Here is an 18,187-nt window from a genome sequence, read left to right on the forward strand (position 1 = left end):
GAGTGTTAAAAAAAAAAAAAAGTTACCAACCCTAATCAAATGGCAGATGTTTTCCAACAACAGGCAAAAACCCTGGGCATTTCTAGCAGGAGATAAGGAATACTGAATAATACAGCTGAAACGGTGATTACTTTATCTGCTTTTAGAAGGATGCTTGAATAAAAACGGTCAAAGAATTCCGTATTACTTTTACAAGTGAAGCCAAAACATATATGTGCCTGCCTGGAAAACAACAGCATTTGATGACAGTTTTACGTGAATTTTTATTTGATTACACACATCCCAGTCATATAAAATGGATTGCAGGTGGTATCAAGGATGTTTTCTTTTTGTTTATAATTAGAGAGTTTTGTACACCTACCTAATAAACACACCGAAAAAAGCCAGGGAAGAGGGCAAAGCCATGAATATGCAGATAAATGAGAAATAAAGGTATATCATGCTTAACCAGCACTGGTGAGAAAAGTAGGATAAGACAGAGAACAGGGCAGATGGAGCATGGTAGCATACGAGTACAGTAAGATAGGTAGGGTAGGGTTGCATAGAGTAGGGTGGGATAGGGAAAAACAGCTGAAGGAATGGTAGAGTAATGAAAAGACAAGGTGGGGAAAGGTAAGGTATTGTACATTACAGTACAATAGATAGGTCAGGTAAGATTACCTTAGCTGACTATGGTTATACACTTGAAAACGTCCATAAAAATCTAATATGCTCAACATGAGTCATTAGATGTAATTAATAATTACATAGGTCACTAGCAGTTTGGCGATTATGAAATACTATCTGTCTATCTTTCTATTGCCAGATGCCTTAATCCCTTATACGGGGTGGCAACAAACAAATCCCCTCCACGTCACCCTGTCCCCCGCCATTTCACTGCCTTGCTCCCATTTCACACACCCCTCTCTCATACACCTCTCCATTCCATCCCTCCCTCTCATCCTTGGCCTTCCCCTCCCTCTCTCCCCCTCAACCTCACTCACATACACTCTCCTCGTCTGTCTCTCACTCTCCATCCTCTCCACATGGCCAAACCATTTCAGTGTGTTTCTCCTAATGCTTCCTATCACGTCCACATCTACACCACAACGCTCCTTCACATCCTCATTTGTCAGTCTGTCTCTCCATATGACTCCACAGGCTCCTCTCAAATAACTCATTTCCACTGCTCTCGCTCTTGACTTGTGTCCCTCCAACAACGTCCACGCTTCACTTCCATACGTCAGAGTTGGTATCATAATAACATTTTCACTTCCATGCTCACTTCCCTGTTTCTTATCACTGCTTTCAGGGAACCAGCAGCCTTTCTTCCTTGTTGTACCCTTTCAAGCATTTCACCCTCCAAACTTCCATCCTTACTCATCACACTACCCAAGTACTTAAACGTACTCATATTTTCCATCTCATCATCATCCAACCTCCCTGTACATTCACTGACTTCACCTCTCTCGAAGACCATAACTTTACTCTTCCCTACATTCACCTTTAAATTCCGTTTCTTACACACTCTCCCAAAGTCATCCACCAAGCCTTGCAGCTCCCCTTCGTCTTAACTTAACAACACAGTATCATTTGGAAACAACAGTGCAGAGAGTTTCCAAACACTGCCCTCTCTCAGTAGGGCCACCAACATCAGCTGCCCTACCTTGTACCTCTTTTATTACCCCATCCATATACAGATTAAACAATCATGGAGACATGACATCCCTTTTTCAACCCAACCTTCAGATAGAAAAATTCACTCAGTTCACTATCCACATGCACTGCAGCCTTAGCACATTCATACATAGTCTTCACAACATTCAACAATTTCCCATCTACTCCATATATTCTTAATACTTTCCACAATCCTTGTCTATCAATCGTGTCATATCCTTTCTCCAAATCCACGAAGGCCGCATACAACTTCTTTCCATTCTCTAGACACTTTTCTACTAAAGATCTAAGAATGAATATCTGATCTACACAGCCTCTTCCCTTCCTAAAGCCTCCCTGTTCTTCTGCAACTAATTCCTCCGTTATTTCCCTTACTTTGTCAATAAGTATCCTTCCGTATACTTTTCCTATTACACTAAGAAGACAAATGCCCCTATTATTACCACATACTTCTTTTTCCCCTTTCCCTTGTACAAGAGAATAATTATACCTGACTTCCAATCATCCGGGACTTTACCTTCCTCCCAGGCCAATCTGCACATCTTCCACATCCATTCTACTACTATCTCTTCCCCATGGTTCAGCATTTCACCACACACTCCATCAATTCCTGGGGCTTTCCCCATTTTGACTTTATTCAGTGCTTCCACAACTTCCATTCTACTGATTCCTTCCTGTCTTCTCACCTCCCAACTTCTGGCAGCCATTCCCCAGCCATTTATACTCGCATTAATTTCATTCTCTATTTTCAACAATTCATTAAAGTGTTCTCTCCATCTGCTCACTTTTTCTCCCGTCTTAACTGGTAATCTGCCATTTTTATCTTTCACTCCCCTATTAACTTCATTGCCACCCTGTCTGACTCTTTTTACCTCTTTCCAGAACATTTTCTTACATTTCCTCCACTTTACACTCAAATTTCTTCCAAATTCTTCATCCACTCTCTTCTTACTCTCTTTCTCTTACTAATCTTTCCACTTCTCTCTTCCTTTCTACATATAACTCTCTGATAAATGCAGTATGTTCCTTATAAAGGGCAGTGGCTTAGCTGACTAAGGCCATACACTTCATAATGCCCATAAAAATTTAATATCCACAACACGAGTATAGTGGCTTAAGGAAATCATTAGACGAAAACAATAATTTCATAGGTCACTAGCATTTTGGCGATTATGAAATGCATCTCTGATTAATCTGTTCCTTATAAAGGACAATGTGCGATGGTTTTATTTTTTCATACTTTAGAATGTATAGATTCTACCTGGGACAGTGAGGAAAAAAATGTACTCCTGTATGCAATGCAGTTTTTATCTATATTTAAACAGGATAAAGAAGAGGCATAGACACTAAGATTTTACAAATATGTTTCTTGTTACCTCTGGGGCAGTTGTATGAGAGGCTTGAATGAGTGGGTGTATCCCTGGGATGGTCCTCAGCCCAATCTTGCTGTTCTAAGCCCCCGCCTGTGCCCCCCTCAGGTGCCTCGCTCCCTGACATAGACTTAGTTCGGCTTCCATTCTCTTCTGTGCTCCCGGTCCTGCTGCTGATGTATGCAATCTCTGAAATAATGAGATTTGATTATAGTCCTTTCACATTAAATTGGCCCAGATTTTAGCCTTTTTTCAACCTACTTCATTTAGCTCAGTGGCAGAAAAACACAATGGTAAAGCTTTCCATCCTTTTCAAAGCTCTCCTTCGTGACTAAAACCTATTTCTATTCTTAATCGACTTCTTTCTGCTTATTATTCAAAAGGAAGAGATGACAGTTTTACTGAAAAATAGAGTAAAATGAGTACAACATAGAGCACTGTTCTCAGATGGCACAATCATATGGAAAAATGATTACCATCTCCAATGCATTGCGCAATCTCATTACTGCAGTATGTTTTACCTGTGATAATACTGGCAGAATGTGTGGTTGAGAGGTATAGAGTTTACCTTTCTACTCTCTGATATCACGTCCTATTTTCGAGCCCATCCCTAAAAGTTTGCACAATCAAGAAATAGATAAATCAGCCTTACCATAAACAACATGATATATATGAAAGGAAACTCTGAACTTGTGCACTGGCATATGTTATACACAGTAGTCCACATATCACTGTGACCATTAAAGAAATGTATGTGTGCAGCATTAATGTGTGCTTAAATCAAATAACTATGAAAGTATTAACGTGCAGAAACACACCAACTGCCGAGAAGTGACCGGTTTTATTCAACGTTTCAGCAAGCAGGTTTCTTTCGGAATGAATTCAAGAAGACTTCTTGGGGAAACGTTGAATAAAACGGGCCCCGTCTCTGCACTTGATGTATTAGCCTTCTGCTTACTGTCATAACCAATGCTGGGAATACAAAGTTTTGACATATTTTCTTTCATAAATTGTATTTATATGTGAAGGGGGAGGATGCCGATCATCCTATTAATAAAGGGCGGCCATCAGGGCTGCGTTTCAACAGCCCTTAGCGCTACAGAGCGGTCCTGGGTTAGTGGGGGTTGCAGTGGAACCACCAAATACTTGGAGCGCGAATTCGCTTTTAATCTAGATATCCTTCTTTTAGATACAATAACTGGAAAAATACCGTAGTAGTTATGTCTATTTGATAATCACACAGTAATATTAACAAGTTACATGAATATTTGTCGCAACATATAATTGTAAATGTATATTTCCTAAATATTTGGAAATATTTAACCACTATGCAAGCCGTATGGAAGAACAATGACAAATCCTGCCTTCGTCACAGCTACTTCTTCCTGTGACTTCCCCCGATTTGAAGACGGAGTGGACCCTGTAGTGTAAGACTGCAGTGGAACAAGATGACTTTGATAGATATAATGATTGTACGGAGGTGATGAGGTACAGCCGAGGAAAGTTCCGCGTTATACATTTCCTTACCACTTCGAAATAGTTAATGTGAGACGAATGTTAGCGAAGCAGTAGCCAATATTCATCTATCTGCTAACTGTGTGAGAAGGATGGGGATGGAAGAGGAAGGGGTAGGAACTATCAGCTCCCCCAGCAATCCTCCTCCCTAATCCTCTCTACTTCCACACAGTGGTACCAGACATTTGAGTGTCTGGCTACTGCTTTACTAGTGGCTGTCTCACGCATAAGGGTCCGAACTGCAAGGCAGGTGTATAAGGCGGAACTTTCCTCGGGTGTACTTTATGGAAGTGTGATTTTCGCGGGAATGACTGAAAACAAACCCTCAATATGTACTCTTTAGATCCGCATAGCCTTTACTTTCATCAAGCAAAAAATTATTACTTACCTGAAACGAAGAGGTCATTGTAACACATCTTTTCATTTATGACGTTTGTATTCAAATCCGTTCACTCTCCCTAATTACACAGAATAATACCCTGGTATTTAGAGTTCTGTTATCCTTTACACAACAGTGATCTAAGCCATTTACAGCTGTCAGATGTCGCCAGAGAGACCTACCTCAACAAATAGTTCCAACCGCGACGGGGGCGGTGACAACCCCCCCCCCTTCATCCCCAACACCAAAGTAAAGAGAATGTGAGAGGTAGGTTCACCGTCCACGGCTCGTGCTGAGAGTGTGACGTCAAGGATAATAAGAGAGAAAGAAAGAGAATGGGAGCGTGAAAGAATATGAATGTAATGGTACACCAGTGTAAACTGATGATTTCCGGATCAATTCTTAGGTGTTTGGTGTTGTTATACTCTCAACCAGTGATCTCTCTCAATATTTTCTATTGTTTTTCTCATAATCAGCTAGCTTACAGGCATCTGTGACGCCGGATCTGTGTCTGTATGACAATGTATACGACATTCCTATATTCTCTGAAAACAGATAGCTCTTCTTGAAGACATATTTTATAATATCTCAAAAACATAGCATTAACCTTTCCATTGCTCTGCATGCAGTTTAGGATGCAAATCAAAGAAATACATATAGGCCAGGGAGCTCATATCACAGGGCAGGTAGGTGAGTAACTGGCCTGACTACCTAGCAGCGACCCTCAGTCTGGATTATCTGTGACGTCATCCGCAGACCGAGACACGTATTTGCCCCCCCCCCCCCGTGTGAAATTACCTTATATTCTCTTTACCTTGCTCAACACTTTCGCTCTCGAAAGCGCCGTCACGTTCTGTAGCGCTCCTGCTGATGAAACGCAGCCCAGGTTAGTGACAGGCCAAAATACTAAATTGGACGATGATGATATAACCAAAGGCGCCTGGTGGTCTTGTGGGTAAAAGTGCTCCAACGGTAATGGTAATTCTATAGGGGTAGTTGGAGTATATCACATAATGTTACTCAGGGAAGAGAAAAACTGATTCCTTAGCCTTAAATGTCGGAAGTGAGCAAACTAGTCTCGGGCTTCTACGCTCCTGATGGGGCAAAAATGGATAAGATGAATGATAGAATTTGGGATACTATTATTCACATTTCATCTTTTTTTTTTATACTTAGTTCTTTTTTTATACTTAGTCCGGGTCTTATTCAGTCACTTCATTTATTAAATTCAGGTACACACCCATCCTCTTTCGTTTTCACTGTCACGCTTCCAGTCTTTTCACTCTCCGCCACTCTGCCCCAAGCCACGTAATCTTTCCTCTCAACTTTTTAACTTTCATTCATTTCCTAACCTCTTATCTCGGTTCTTCTATGCATTGCTTTGTTGTTCTTACTCTCTCACACATCATCATAATCCTCTCACTCTCTCTTTCGGTCTCTCTCTCTTTGATCCCCTATTGGCATGTTCTTTCTTCTTCACTCCCTCTCTCTTTCTCTCTCTGTTTCTCGTTCTAGTTCTTATTATATCATTCATGATGGTGATTTGCATTTCATTTCATTTTTGCAATTTCCAGATGAATTTAATCAGCACAGGAGAGGATTCTCTTACTAGAGGGTTTAGATGTAACAATATAGCTTTTATTAATCCCCTTCAGACAAAATAATCTCTTAAGTTGAATGAAATAGTTCGGTACCATCATTATCATCATCATCCTCATTATCATCATCATCCTCATTATCATCATCATCACCATCATCAGTAACAACATAATCATAATTATAACTATCATCCTTATCACCACCATCATCATCTTGACCTACTTTCTCACAAAAGATAAGACCCAGAAACATGGGAACACACGAAAGCAGGAAAGCTACCTACATCATGCCCTGAGAAATGGATCACACAATAATATATCCATCCATCATTCAAGCCTCCAATGCTCTGGCTCCAAGAGACAAGCATAACCATTTTTACATTTTTAAAATTATTATATTATATACTTTACATACCTGCCAGGCATACCTGCCAGGCATACCTGCCAGGCAAACTGACACCACTGAGTATGAAGTCAGGAAGAGAGTTTCTTTTCCTTGTCATGTGTTTCTCCATACATTATTAATCCAACTAAATCGATCCTTTTCCCCTACCGTCATCACATCTTTTCCTCGCTTTCCCACTCATTTACCATATCCAGTAACCTTCTTTTGGCTTACCAAGCCTCCTCCCATCTTCAGGCTCACTCATATATTCCCTCATGGCTACGCTGTCTACATCCTTTCCTTCCTGACGATCATACCATCATGACACAGTCTCATCATCCATATCATCAACAGACTTCCCCCACATTCATTTCATATCATACTGTTTCTTATCCTATCCAATCTACACTTCCCATTTACTTTCCTCAGAAATTCCACTCTCATTCATCTTACTACTGACCCATTAAAATGATGGAGACGAACCACTCACCAGCCTCCTTGTGGTGTGACTGTCCTCTTTGGCGTGTGGCGTGGCTGTACGTGGGTGACTGTTGCTGCTGCTGCTGCTGCTGCTGTTGTTGTTGGGAGCGTCGGTCACTACACGTAGCGTTGGGATGGTCAAAGCAGTCGCGGGGGGTCATGGAGTAAAGGGACAGACCATATTCTAAAGTGTCTTCCGAGCTACCCATGCTACAGCCACGGACGTTAAAATGGTAGAAGAATGGGAGGGAGAGAGAGAGAGAGAGAGAGAACAATAGTGGATGAAAAAAGTATATTGAAACTGGATGTAGAGATGCGAGAAAGGGAAAGAAGGGTAGGTAAAATATGGGAAAGGGAGAGAGGAAAATTGAAGATAATGATGGGTCAATGAAAAATAATGGAGACTTGGAACGGAGTGTGAGAAAAAGGACAGGCTTGAGAAGGACAGGTGAAAAATAGACAGTGAGAGTGAAATGTCAGAGGAAAATGTGACAGGGAACAGAGAGAAAGACAAAAGAGTGCATATATTGTACGAGAGGCAGAGGAAATCATAGAAGAGGTGAGATGAAAGACTGAGCTCGACGGGGATGAAAAGACTGAGGGACTGTATATGAAACTGGGGAGAGATAGACACAGGAACACACACACTTGAGGAGTGAGACATATACAGACTGGGAGAAAGAAAGAAAATTAATGAAGTTGAAAGGATGAACGGATTGAGGAATTATAGAGACAAATTAACTATGGATGGAAGGACAGATGGATACACAAAATTAAACCAGTGTCCAACACCAAAGACACAGGCACAAAAATTCCACTAACCCTATTAGCCTGAGGATATCTTTTCCAACTGTTTCTTGTTAACACCAAACGGTTTTCGTTATCATATACAGTAACTGACATCTGCAGGCAATAATGGCTGACCCTCTTTGAAATAATGATATCTTGTATATTTTTTATGCTACAACCGAATTATATTGTTCACCTAAAAGTGTGACATCTCAAACTGGAGAAGATATGTCTTCAGTTATCCTCCTCTTTTCGTGTGGTTTTCCCTGAATTGCAAAAGTAGGTTTCCACTGCAGGGAGGGACGAATGAGTTAGTGTCCAGCCGTGTCAGATACACACTGAGTACTCATTTCAGTCACTTTTAAAAAAAGATTTCTCACTATTAATTTCACAGCAGATTATTAATAATTGCCTTTTACAAGATTTGCTAAATTTCTCAAATTTTAAATAACCAGAGAATGAATAGACTGACATTTTAAAGCATGTTTTTGAATTAAGAAGAGGACTGCTTGTACGGCATTTTCCTTTAATATGAAACCTGAACTTAGAAACAGTACGATGATATTAACCTTGTTATTCATAAGTAATTCAATAAATAAACTTATACAGTAAGGCATTTCTTGAATCTTACTTTTATATTTTATTTTGCCTTACACACACACACACACACACACACACACACACACACACACACACACACACACACACACACACACACACACACACACGTCTTTTTTTTTTTTTGTTCTGTTCTGGCTAGCACGATGGTAGAGCTTAGGTCAGAGGAAGCCATGTGCCACTGTGGTAGAGTTCGACTCCTAGATGTGACTGAAGAGTTTCCCATTGTGTAATATACTACTAGGGACACTGAGGATCGTCCATGGCTTAGGTGATCTGGACTAAAGTACCCCAGCCGTATGTTGTTAAGCTGCAAAGTGAGTACTATCATATGGGATAGCTGTTACCAGTTACGGGAACATTCATCTTCGTGAAGGTGATAACATTTTGGTGGCGAGAGATCACTGCCAATGTAAATACAATCGTTTGGCTGTAGTAACAAAAAAAAAAAAAAAAAAATCTGCCATTTGTCAGAGAGTTGGTGAAGCTTCATGTAAGCATCAGATGACATGTGATCAATGCCAGGGTAAATGAAATGTCTAGGAGTAACAAGACTGAAACTGTTAACCTCTCACAGACGTGTCATCTTTCATATCTTATTCGAGCCACTGACAAGCAGTTTTATTCAGACGAACGTGCCGTACAACAGTCTGAGGGTGGCAATACTATAACCATCAATTTATTCATGGTCGAAACTGTAATATTACAGCAAATCCTGACTGCTTTAAATCAGGTGAGCGAGTAATAGGAGCCTGAGTTTCAACATTTCTGTCCTCTAAAGCCTAACGTACCTGAAGGTGGCATAGGGGCAGAGCTCGTAGGGGTCGGAGGCTTCATTCTGTGTGTTAATGGAGGCATGAGCAGCACAGGGTTTCTTGGTGGGTGTGGGGGAGTACAGGTGACCCCCATATGTCAGCTCACGGTTCCTGGCATTATCATCTTGACCGCTCTCACCCTTATGGTCAATGCTCTCACCAGGCCTGCTGGGACGTACATTTGTGGCGGGGAACAACAATAACAGCATTGGTAATAACAACAAGAACAAGTGAATAGTAATAATAATAATAATAATAATAACAATAATAATAATAATTATAATAATAATAATAATAATAATAATAATAATAATAATAATAACAATAACAAAAAGAACAACAATAATAATAATAACAATAATAATAATAATAATAATAATAATAATAATAATAATAGCAATAATAATATATAATAATAATAATAATAATAATAATAATAATAATAATAATAATAACAACAACAACAACAACAATAATTATAATCATCATCATCATCATCATCATCATCATCAGGACGTCCTTTCCCACCCAAGGGCAGGGTGAGGAGTAGCAATGTCCAGACAGCAAAAACTTGCCCAATCCAAATAGGTCACACTTCCATTCACTCATCATTCAAGCCCCCGGAATCCTGGCTCTACCGGATACGCCAAAAAAAAAAAAAAAAAAAAAAAAAAAAATCACCACATTCTACAGCTTCATACAAATGTATCCGATTGAGTCAATAATAATAATAATAATAAGGTAGGGGGGTTTCAAGAATACTTCCTCAGTATCCCGGCTTGTTGTATGAGGCGACTAAAAGGGTTGGTGGTAGGTTAGTGCCCCATCCCATAAAAGAACTAACTTTACAAGCGAATATAGCGCCTCGGACCAGGACGGACCATACGTTGACGATTAAGGAACGGACAAAGGACATTCTAAGGGTGGGGACATGGAATATGAGAGTAGTGAATGATAAAGTGAAAGAGAGAGAGATTGTTCAGGTGCTTGAGGAAGCAAGAGTGGATGTACGTGGACTGACTGAAACAAAATGGGAAGGTGAATGGGTGAGACAATTGGAATACGGTTTAGGAATATATGCGGGAGTTCATGAGAATGAGAGGGCAAGAGAGGGAATATGTCTGATGATAAGCAGGAAGTGGAAGGAGAATACGAGTATAAGAGACTATGGAACAGTGGGTGCAAGGATTGTATGGGTGAGGATGAATGTAGGTATACAAGCTTGGGCGATTGTATGTGCGTATGCGCTGACAGAGGACCGAGTGGCATGAGTGAAAGATGAGATTTGAGCAAGTGTAGAAGCATGTATGGACAAGTTTGAGAGGAGCGAGAGAGTGTTTTTGTTTGGAGACATGAATGGCAAAGTTGGGAATGTACGAGTGGATGGAGTGGTTGGTCAGTGGGGTGACCCAGCTGAAGTAGATGGGAATGGTAGTGCTTTGGTGGACATTTGTGCTGGTAAGGGGTTGGCAGTAGCTAACACCTTCTTTCGGCATAAGATGATCCACAGGTATACATGGAAAGTCATGAGAAGGATGGACGGTGAGCATGTTGAATGAAAGGCAATGATAGATTACGTGTGTGTGGATGAGCGAATGAGAAGACAAGTGTTGGATGCAAGAGTGTGAAGAGGGTGGGGGAATGGAATCTCGGACCATCTCTTAGTGATGGCCAAGGTAAGACTGCAAAGAAAATGGGTGACAAGACGAAGAGGAAGACAGGAGGAAACAGCTCCTTGAGAAGAGTGAAGTTGCAAGATAGTGAGAAAATGGTAGAGTATAAGAGCATAATGGAAGAAAGATTGGGAAGGTATGAGTTAGAGCAGATGGAAGCGGTGGAAGATGTAAGATACTCACGAAAGAGATAGGCGCAGCGTGTGAGGTGATTTGTGGAGTGAGAAGGGGATGCAGGGGTGTGCAAGGGATAGCATAGTGGAATGATGAGGTGAAACGAGCTGTGGAACAAAAGAAGAAGGCATATAGTGAATGGCTAGCGAGCAGAGGTAGGGAAGAAGATGAGAGAGAGAAGAGTGAGTATATGTGAGCAGGAGAAGGGAGGAGAAGAGATTGGTAAAGGAGAGTAGGAAGAAAGTAGATGAAGAGTTTTGGAGGAATCTGAGTGTAAAATGGAGGGAGAGTAAGAATTGTTTTGGAAGGAGGTAAAGAAAGTCAGACAGTGTGAAAGGGGAAATAGTAGGGGAGTGAAAGATGGGAATAATAGATTGTTGGTGGAGAAGAGAGAGAAACCGAGGAGTTGGAAGGAGCACTTTGAGGATTTGCTGAATGTAGAGAGTGAGAGCAGTGCGAGTATAAGCGGTCGGGGAATGGCTGGGAGAAGAAGAGATCAGTAGGTCGGAAGTAGTGGAAGCAATGAAGAAGATTAAGATGGGAAAGGTCCCAGGAATTGATGGAGTGTGTGGTGAAATGCTGAGGTATGGGGGTGAGATTATTGTGGAGTGGATATGGAAATTGTGTAGTTTGGCTTGGGAAGAGGGAAGGGTTCCAGGGGACTGGAAATCAGGCATAATTGTTCCTTTATACAAAGGAAAAGGGGAGAGAGAAGTATGTGGTAACCATAGGGGTATTTGCCTTTTTAGTGTGACTGGAAAATTATATGGCAGAATATTCATTGATAGGGTTAGGCATATAACAGTGGAGCTAGATGCAGAAAAAAAAGGGGGATTTAGGAAGGGAAATGGGTGTGTAGATCAGATATTTGTTTCAAGATGTTTAGTGGAGATGTATCTAGAGAAGGGAAAGAAAGTTTATGCTGCCTTCATGGGCTTGGAGAAACCTTATGACAGAATAGATAGGCAAGGTATGTGGAAGGTATTAAGAATATATGGAGTGGAGGGGAAATTGTTGAGTGCTGTGAAGAGTATGTATAAAGGAGCTAGGGCTACGGTGCGAATGGATGATGAGCTGAGTAAGTTCTTTGATCTAAATATGGGACTGAAACAGGGATCTGTGATGTCTCCATGGCTGTTTAATATATACATGGATAGGGTTGTAAAGGACGTGCAAGGTAGGGCAGTGGATGTGGGGTGGCTCTAATGAATGAGGGTGAGATGTGAAAGATCCCGGTGTTGCTGTTTGCTGATGATACAGTATTGTTGAGTGAAACTGAATGCGAGTTGCAAGGTTTGGTGAATGAATTTGTGGCAGTGTGTAGGACGAGGAATCTGAAAGTTAATGAAAACAAGAGAAAAGCTATGGTGTTTGAGAAGAATGAAGTCACAGAATGCACAGTGAGGTTGGATGGTGAGGATATGGAGAATGTGAGTGCATTCAACCACTTGGGTAGTGTGATGAGTAAGTATGGAACTTTTGGGGATGAATTGCTTGAAAGCATACAGCAGGGAATGAAGGTTGTTGGTTCACTGAAAGCAGTGATGAGAAATAGGGAGGTAAGTATGGAAGTTAAGAAGTCACTGCATGATAGTACTGTGATCCCTACCCTGACGTATGGAAGCGAGGCATGGACCTTGCAAGAGGGGAACAAGTCAAGAGTGAGAGCAGTGGAAATGAGTTACTTGAGAGGTGCATGTGGAGTGACATGGAGGGACTGGTTGACGAATGAAGAAGTGAAGGAACGTTGTGGGGTAGATGTGGATGTGGTTTAGAAGATTAGGAGAAATACACTGAGGTGGTTTGGACATGTGGAGAGAATGGAGAATGAACGACTGACTAAGAAGGTTATGTAGGTCAAGTGGAGGGAAGGGGATGGAGAGGAAGACCGAGGATGAGGTGGAGGGATGGAGTTGAGAGGTGTGTGAGGGAGGGGGGAGTAAGCTGGGGGGAGGGTAGTCAAATGGTGGGTGACAGAGCGAGTTGGAGGCGTTTTGTCTACGGCCACCCTTTGCAGGATTAGGGCGTCGGCTGTAGATAGATACAGACAGATAGACATTATTATTATTATTATTATTATTATTATTATTATTATTATTATTATTGCATTCTATCACCTAATACATTTTCTCCCCCTCAGGAACATAGCAGTCTAGGGCTAGGCTGCTCAGCCCCGACATTCAAAGCAAATGTGACCAGCCCCATTTACCCCTGATTGGCCTTATATGAAAAGTAAACTCACCCGACGGGCCCCATCCAGTTGGAGCACATTAACTCAGTAGAGTCTGACAAGACCAACAAACTTCACCTGGCTATATGGTTACCAACCAACAGAGTAGTTTATTTCTTGGATTACAAGATAATTTTTCCGCCGCCAACGAAAGCTGAAGGAGGTTATGTATTCACCCCTGTTTCCCTGTTTGTCCACAAGATAGCTAAAAAAGCTGTTGATGGATTTCAGTGAAATTTTGTGAATATGTGGGTTATGGACAAAGGAACAGTTGATTATATTTGGGGAGTGATCAGGACTTTTCTTCTTTGTCCAAAAGATATCTAAAAGTATTAATGATGAACTTCAATGACATTTCGTGGATATGTAGGTCATGGTCTTCGGATGATTTATTCTGGTTGTTATCTGAGTTGTTTAGGCGTTGGCGGAGGTATGCGCTCTCATGGTGCTGTTTACTTGTTTTTCTTGTCTCTGAATGAAGAATTACCTGTCAGCAACATACAAAGAGTGAGTGGATGATTGGCGCTTTCGCTTTCCACTAATCCCCCACCTCCACCTTCGACTATAAGACCCATAACAATTGAGATGCAATAATAACAGGTCATAATACGTAATATACAGATACATGTAGTACTAAGTTACCGTCATAAGTATCAACGTCATCGTTCATTCCATTTACACTTCACAGTAGGTATGGATCTTTTGACCTGCATGCTTTGCTTCGTTGTAATAATAATCAATTACCATCACCTTCCTATAAACAGCTCTTGGCTCCTTTTCTAATAAGGTCAAAGGTGGGGCAGACGCCATGAGGTGCTTAGCAGCGGTGCTCATCCTCGTAACTTATTAGGCCTTTGAGGGTGTGGCAGGTTTTTCATTCAATATCCTGGGAAACAAAGCGACTACATCATCTGCCATACCACAGTTATCTTAGACTTCACATCCATTTACCCATTATTCGGCTCTTTAAATTCTCAGCTCATCCATCCAACTGGTTATACCATTCTCATTGAGCTCGACCTTTAATGAGCCACTATTGTGATACTTGAAAGTGAGGGCTTCGCCACTGTCAGCCAAAGGGAAACTGTGGAAAGGCCATTGTTATTAACATCTCCCTTCAAACTATAATTATCAATCCACTTCCATCCACTGCCAATTCTTTTAATTACTCAATATTCTTAGATATTTTTCTTATCTATTACCTTGCTATAAAATGCCTTCATCTTGGTGTTTTACACCTCCTCTAACCTTCAAACTCACTCACATATCTCCTTTTACTAAATTATTTACATAAAATCAATGTGCAGTCTTAATGTGCTTTGAGATCAATAATTAAAGTTGCATACCCAATCCAGCGATATGTATGCTAATTTCTTTGAATCCATGTACTCACAGTCCTCTATACAATTACCTGATCATTTTTAATTTGGGGAGGGGGCTAACCCCCCTAAAGAATCACTGGAGGATCACGCTTCATAAATATCACATAGCGGATTAGAGTCCAGTGTACAACATTTACTAAAATATCAAAACGATATCTGGCCTCCCTAAACTATATCTGATAATCCCAATTTTGGTGAGGGGGATGACCCCCTAAATATCATAGTTGGAAAATTGTATATAGTGGAAGACCTTCGGAGTAACCAGATGAATTCACCTGGGAAATTTCGATAAAAACTTTATATATATATATATATATATATATATATATATATATATATATATATATATATATATATATATATATATATATATATATATATATATATATATATATATATATATATATATATATATATGATAGTTTTTGGTTTTGAGATGGGGCTGATCTCACCAAGAATCATTGAGAGGGATCACGCATCACGAGCACTGCATTGTGGATGAGACTTCATTATACAACTTGTACTAAGATATCAAAGCCTATGCTCTCAATTCACTGTTTCTGAGAATTTTTTATTTGGGGAGGGGGCCGGTGTATCATTAAATCGTGAGGACCGTGAAAACCTGAGGACGAGGGCACCAGGCACACCCTGAAAATTCTCTTCTCGGCTAATTTTCACCATTGATAAGTGTATTCATCGCCATAAAACCTACATCATTGTCTTTGTCGATGTGACGTTGGGAATTCATTTAACTGTGCGTGAGTATATATTTTCCTCGCCTAAAGTTGCTTTTATTTGATTTCCCCCCCTTTTTTTCATACTTATCAGCTGGAAAAAACATCGACAAAGACGATGATGTAGGTTTTATGGCGATGAATACACTTATGAATGGTGAAAATTAGCCGAGAAGAGAATTTTTGGGGTGTGCCTGGTGCCCTCGTCCTCAGGTTTTCACGGTCCTCACGATTAATGATACACCGGCCTCTCTAAAAATAAGGATGGAAAACTTTATAGGGGAGACATTATCAAGGAACCCGATGAACTGATCTGAGAAGTTTCGTTGAAATACAAGGGCTCACATTCCCTTATTTCTGATCGTTTTTATTTTGGGGATGGGGGTTGATCCCTCCAAAATCATTACGTGGGGTTCACGCTCCCCAGTTATCGCATTAAGGATGAGAGTCCATTATACAACATACATTAAGATATCAAAGTTATATCTGCCCTCCATTCACTATTTTGTTGAGAATTTCAAATTTGGCGAGGGAAGGCTGACCCCCTAAAATCATGGTTGCAAAACTGTATATAATGGAAAACTTTCCCAGTATCCAGTCGAACGCACATGAATAGTTTCGTTCAAATCCAGGAAATAGGATGGGAGGAGTTAAAGCACATGCACACTTACAGGTACACAAACAGCGTAAGTCTAGCATAAATGGGATAGGACGCAGTGCCGAAAATAACACCATCTTGCTTCGGGGGATTGATGACCATTTAAACACATCCTCTTCAGCGCGTAAATAAACAAACTTCCATTCTTTAAAGGATACATTTTTCTAATTACGCTAAGTTATTTCTCAATAATATATTGTACGTTGTTGTTGGAAAAAGGAAGAATAATACTTTATAATCACTTGCATTGCCTGATAAAGTACCAGATATGATTTTAAACTAGACTGAACTTCGTAAATACACACTTTGAAACAAAGCACACTATTACTGAATTTATAGTACACCCTGTAATAAAGGCACTTTTGAATCTGTTTACACACGGATTGAAGCTTCTCTCTCTCTCTCTCTCTCTCTCTCTCTCTCTCTCTCACCTGTATCCTTCGTATCTTCGTCGTCTTACAGCCACACACACACAGATGATAAGAGCAGCCACCAGAAGTATGGCGCTCACCACTCCCGCTACCACATGTGCATCCAGCCACCGCGCCCCCACGTGCAGTCCGGGTTTCCCCACCAACACCTCCTTCACTGACTCTGCGATTGAGCCTGAAATCAGACGGCTGGAGTTAACGTGGGAGAAGTGGTAAAAAACTGGGATAGGTAATCAATTACCTTTCTGTCTATTTAGATATTCCCAGACACCTGAATCCCGGAGAGTTTGGTCAAAAACAAATCGGCTCCACGTAACCCTGTCTTCCACAGAATACCTTCCCTCCACCTAACACACCCCTCATTCATATACTCATACCTCTCCACTCCATCCGTCCCCCTCCTAATTAACTGTTATTAATTAATGACTGATTTATAAGATTCTCTTTTATTTCCACTCCAGATGGCTCTACACTGAGAAGACAAATGGTTTCCTGTAACTCAGGAAACCATTTACAACGCTGGGTGGTAATCATATAGCAAAAAAAAAAAAAAAATGGGGTGACGTGGCGCCTACAGTGGTTAATGCCCCTGTTAAATAGGTGAAGACGCAAATGTGGCGTCCACCCAAGAACCAAACTTCCACACTGATCACCACGTCTCTCTGTGGTGAAGCGCTGTCAGCCACATAGGAACATCGGTTCACTCCATGGGACGGCCCTGCAGGGGCGGTTGATTGCCTGCAGTTGATGGATCTGCTCGATCAGACAGTTTGGGATAGGACAATAACAAAAACTTATTACCCAGTGTCAGTAAGCTGCCAGTTTACTCTAACAGGTTATCAGTTTACTTTACAGTATGATTTCTAGCACTTCAGTTTTTAAAATATATATTTTTCTTAATGACTTCAGTGCACAAAAACTCATTTGGTTACTTCAATAGGCTTAGGTGATCAGTGTGCAAACCTTAGTCCATTGCCATCTAAGCTCCTTCAGTGCTATATCCCTGAATTCCTTAGTTACAGAGATGAGAAGGTTTATGTACTGCCTGCTAACCTTGGCCTTGGAGAATGGTTTTTTACTACCCACTCCTCCTGTACCTGCATCTGTTATATACGGCATATCCTGTAGATACAACTACAGAGTCTGAAATATTGATGACATACACTTTTCCAAATAACCTGTGCTCAGGCATCCTAAGCTGAACAGATCCTCAACTTTGTTTACAGATAGATTTACATGCTTCTGGTCATGAGTTCCCTCATATTCCCATTAAAGAAAAAGTTTAAAAAAAGAAAACATT

The 18,187-nt window shown here is 40.7% G+C and overlaps 1 protein-coding gene across 1 annotated transcript in view; it reads right to left on the reverse strand.

Annotated features, from left to right (window-relative positions):
• LOC145392421 (cell adhesion molecule Dscam2-like) overlaps nucleotides 1-18,187 on the reverse strand; it is a 331,196-nt gene that overhangs the window by 17,113 nt on the left and 295,896 nt on the right. Inside the window, exons 25-28 of the mRNA XM_080266830.1 lie at nucleotides 16,888-17,062; nucleotides 9,582-9,773; nucleotides 7,394-7,593; nucleotides 3,033-3,215 (exon numbers count right to left, since the gene is read on the reverse strand). Of these exons, the coding sequence (XP_080122956.1) occupies nucleotides 3,033-3,215; nucleotides 7,394-7,593; nucleotides 9,582-9,773; nucleotides 16,888-17,062 (750 nt within the window). The remainder of the gene's footprint in view (nucleotides 1-3,032; nucleotides 3,216-7,393; nucleotides 7,594-9,581; nucleotides 9,774-16,887; nucleotides 17,063-18,187) is intronic.

The sequence above is a fragment of the Coenobita brevimanus genome, chromosome 22 (genome assembly GCF_032717465.1).
Source record: "Coenobita brevimanus isolate Jiangsu-jjx chromosome 22, ASM3271746v2, whole genome shotgun sequence".
Taxonomy (NCBI): Eukaryota; Metazoa; Arthropoda; class Malacostraca; order Decapoda; family Coenobitidae; genus Coenobita; species Coenobita brevimanus.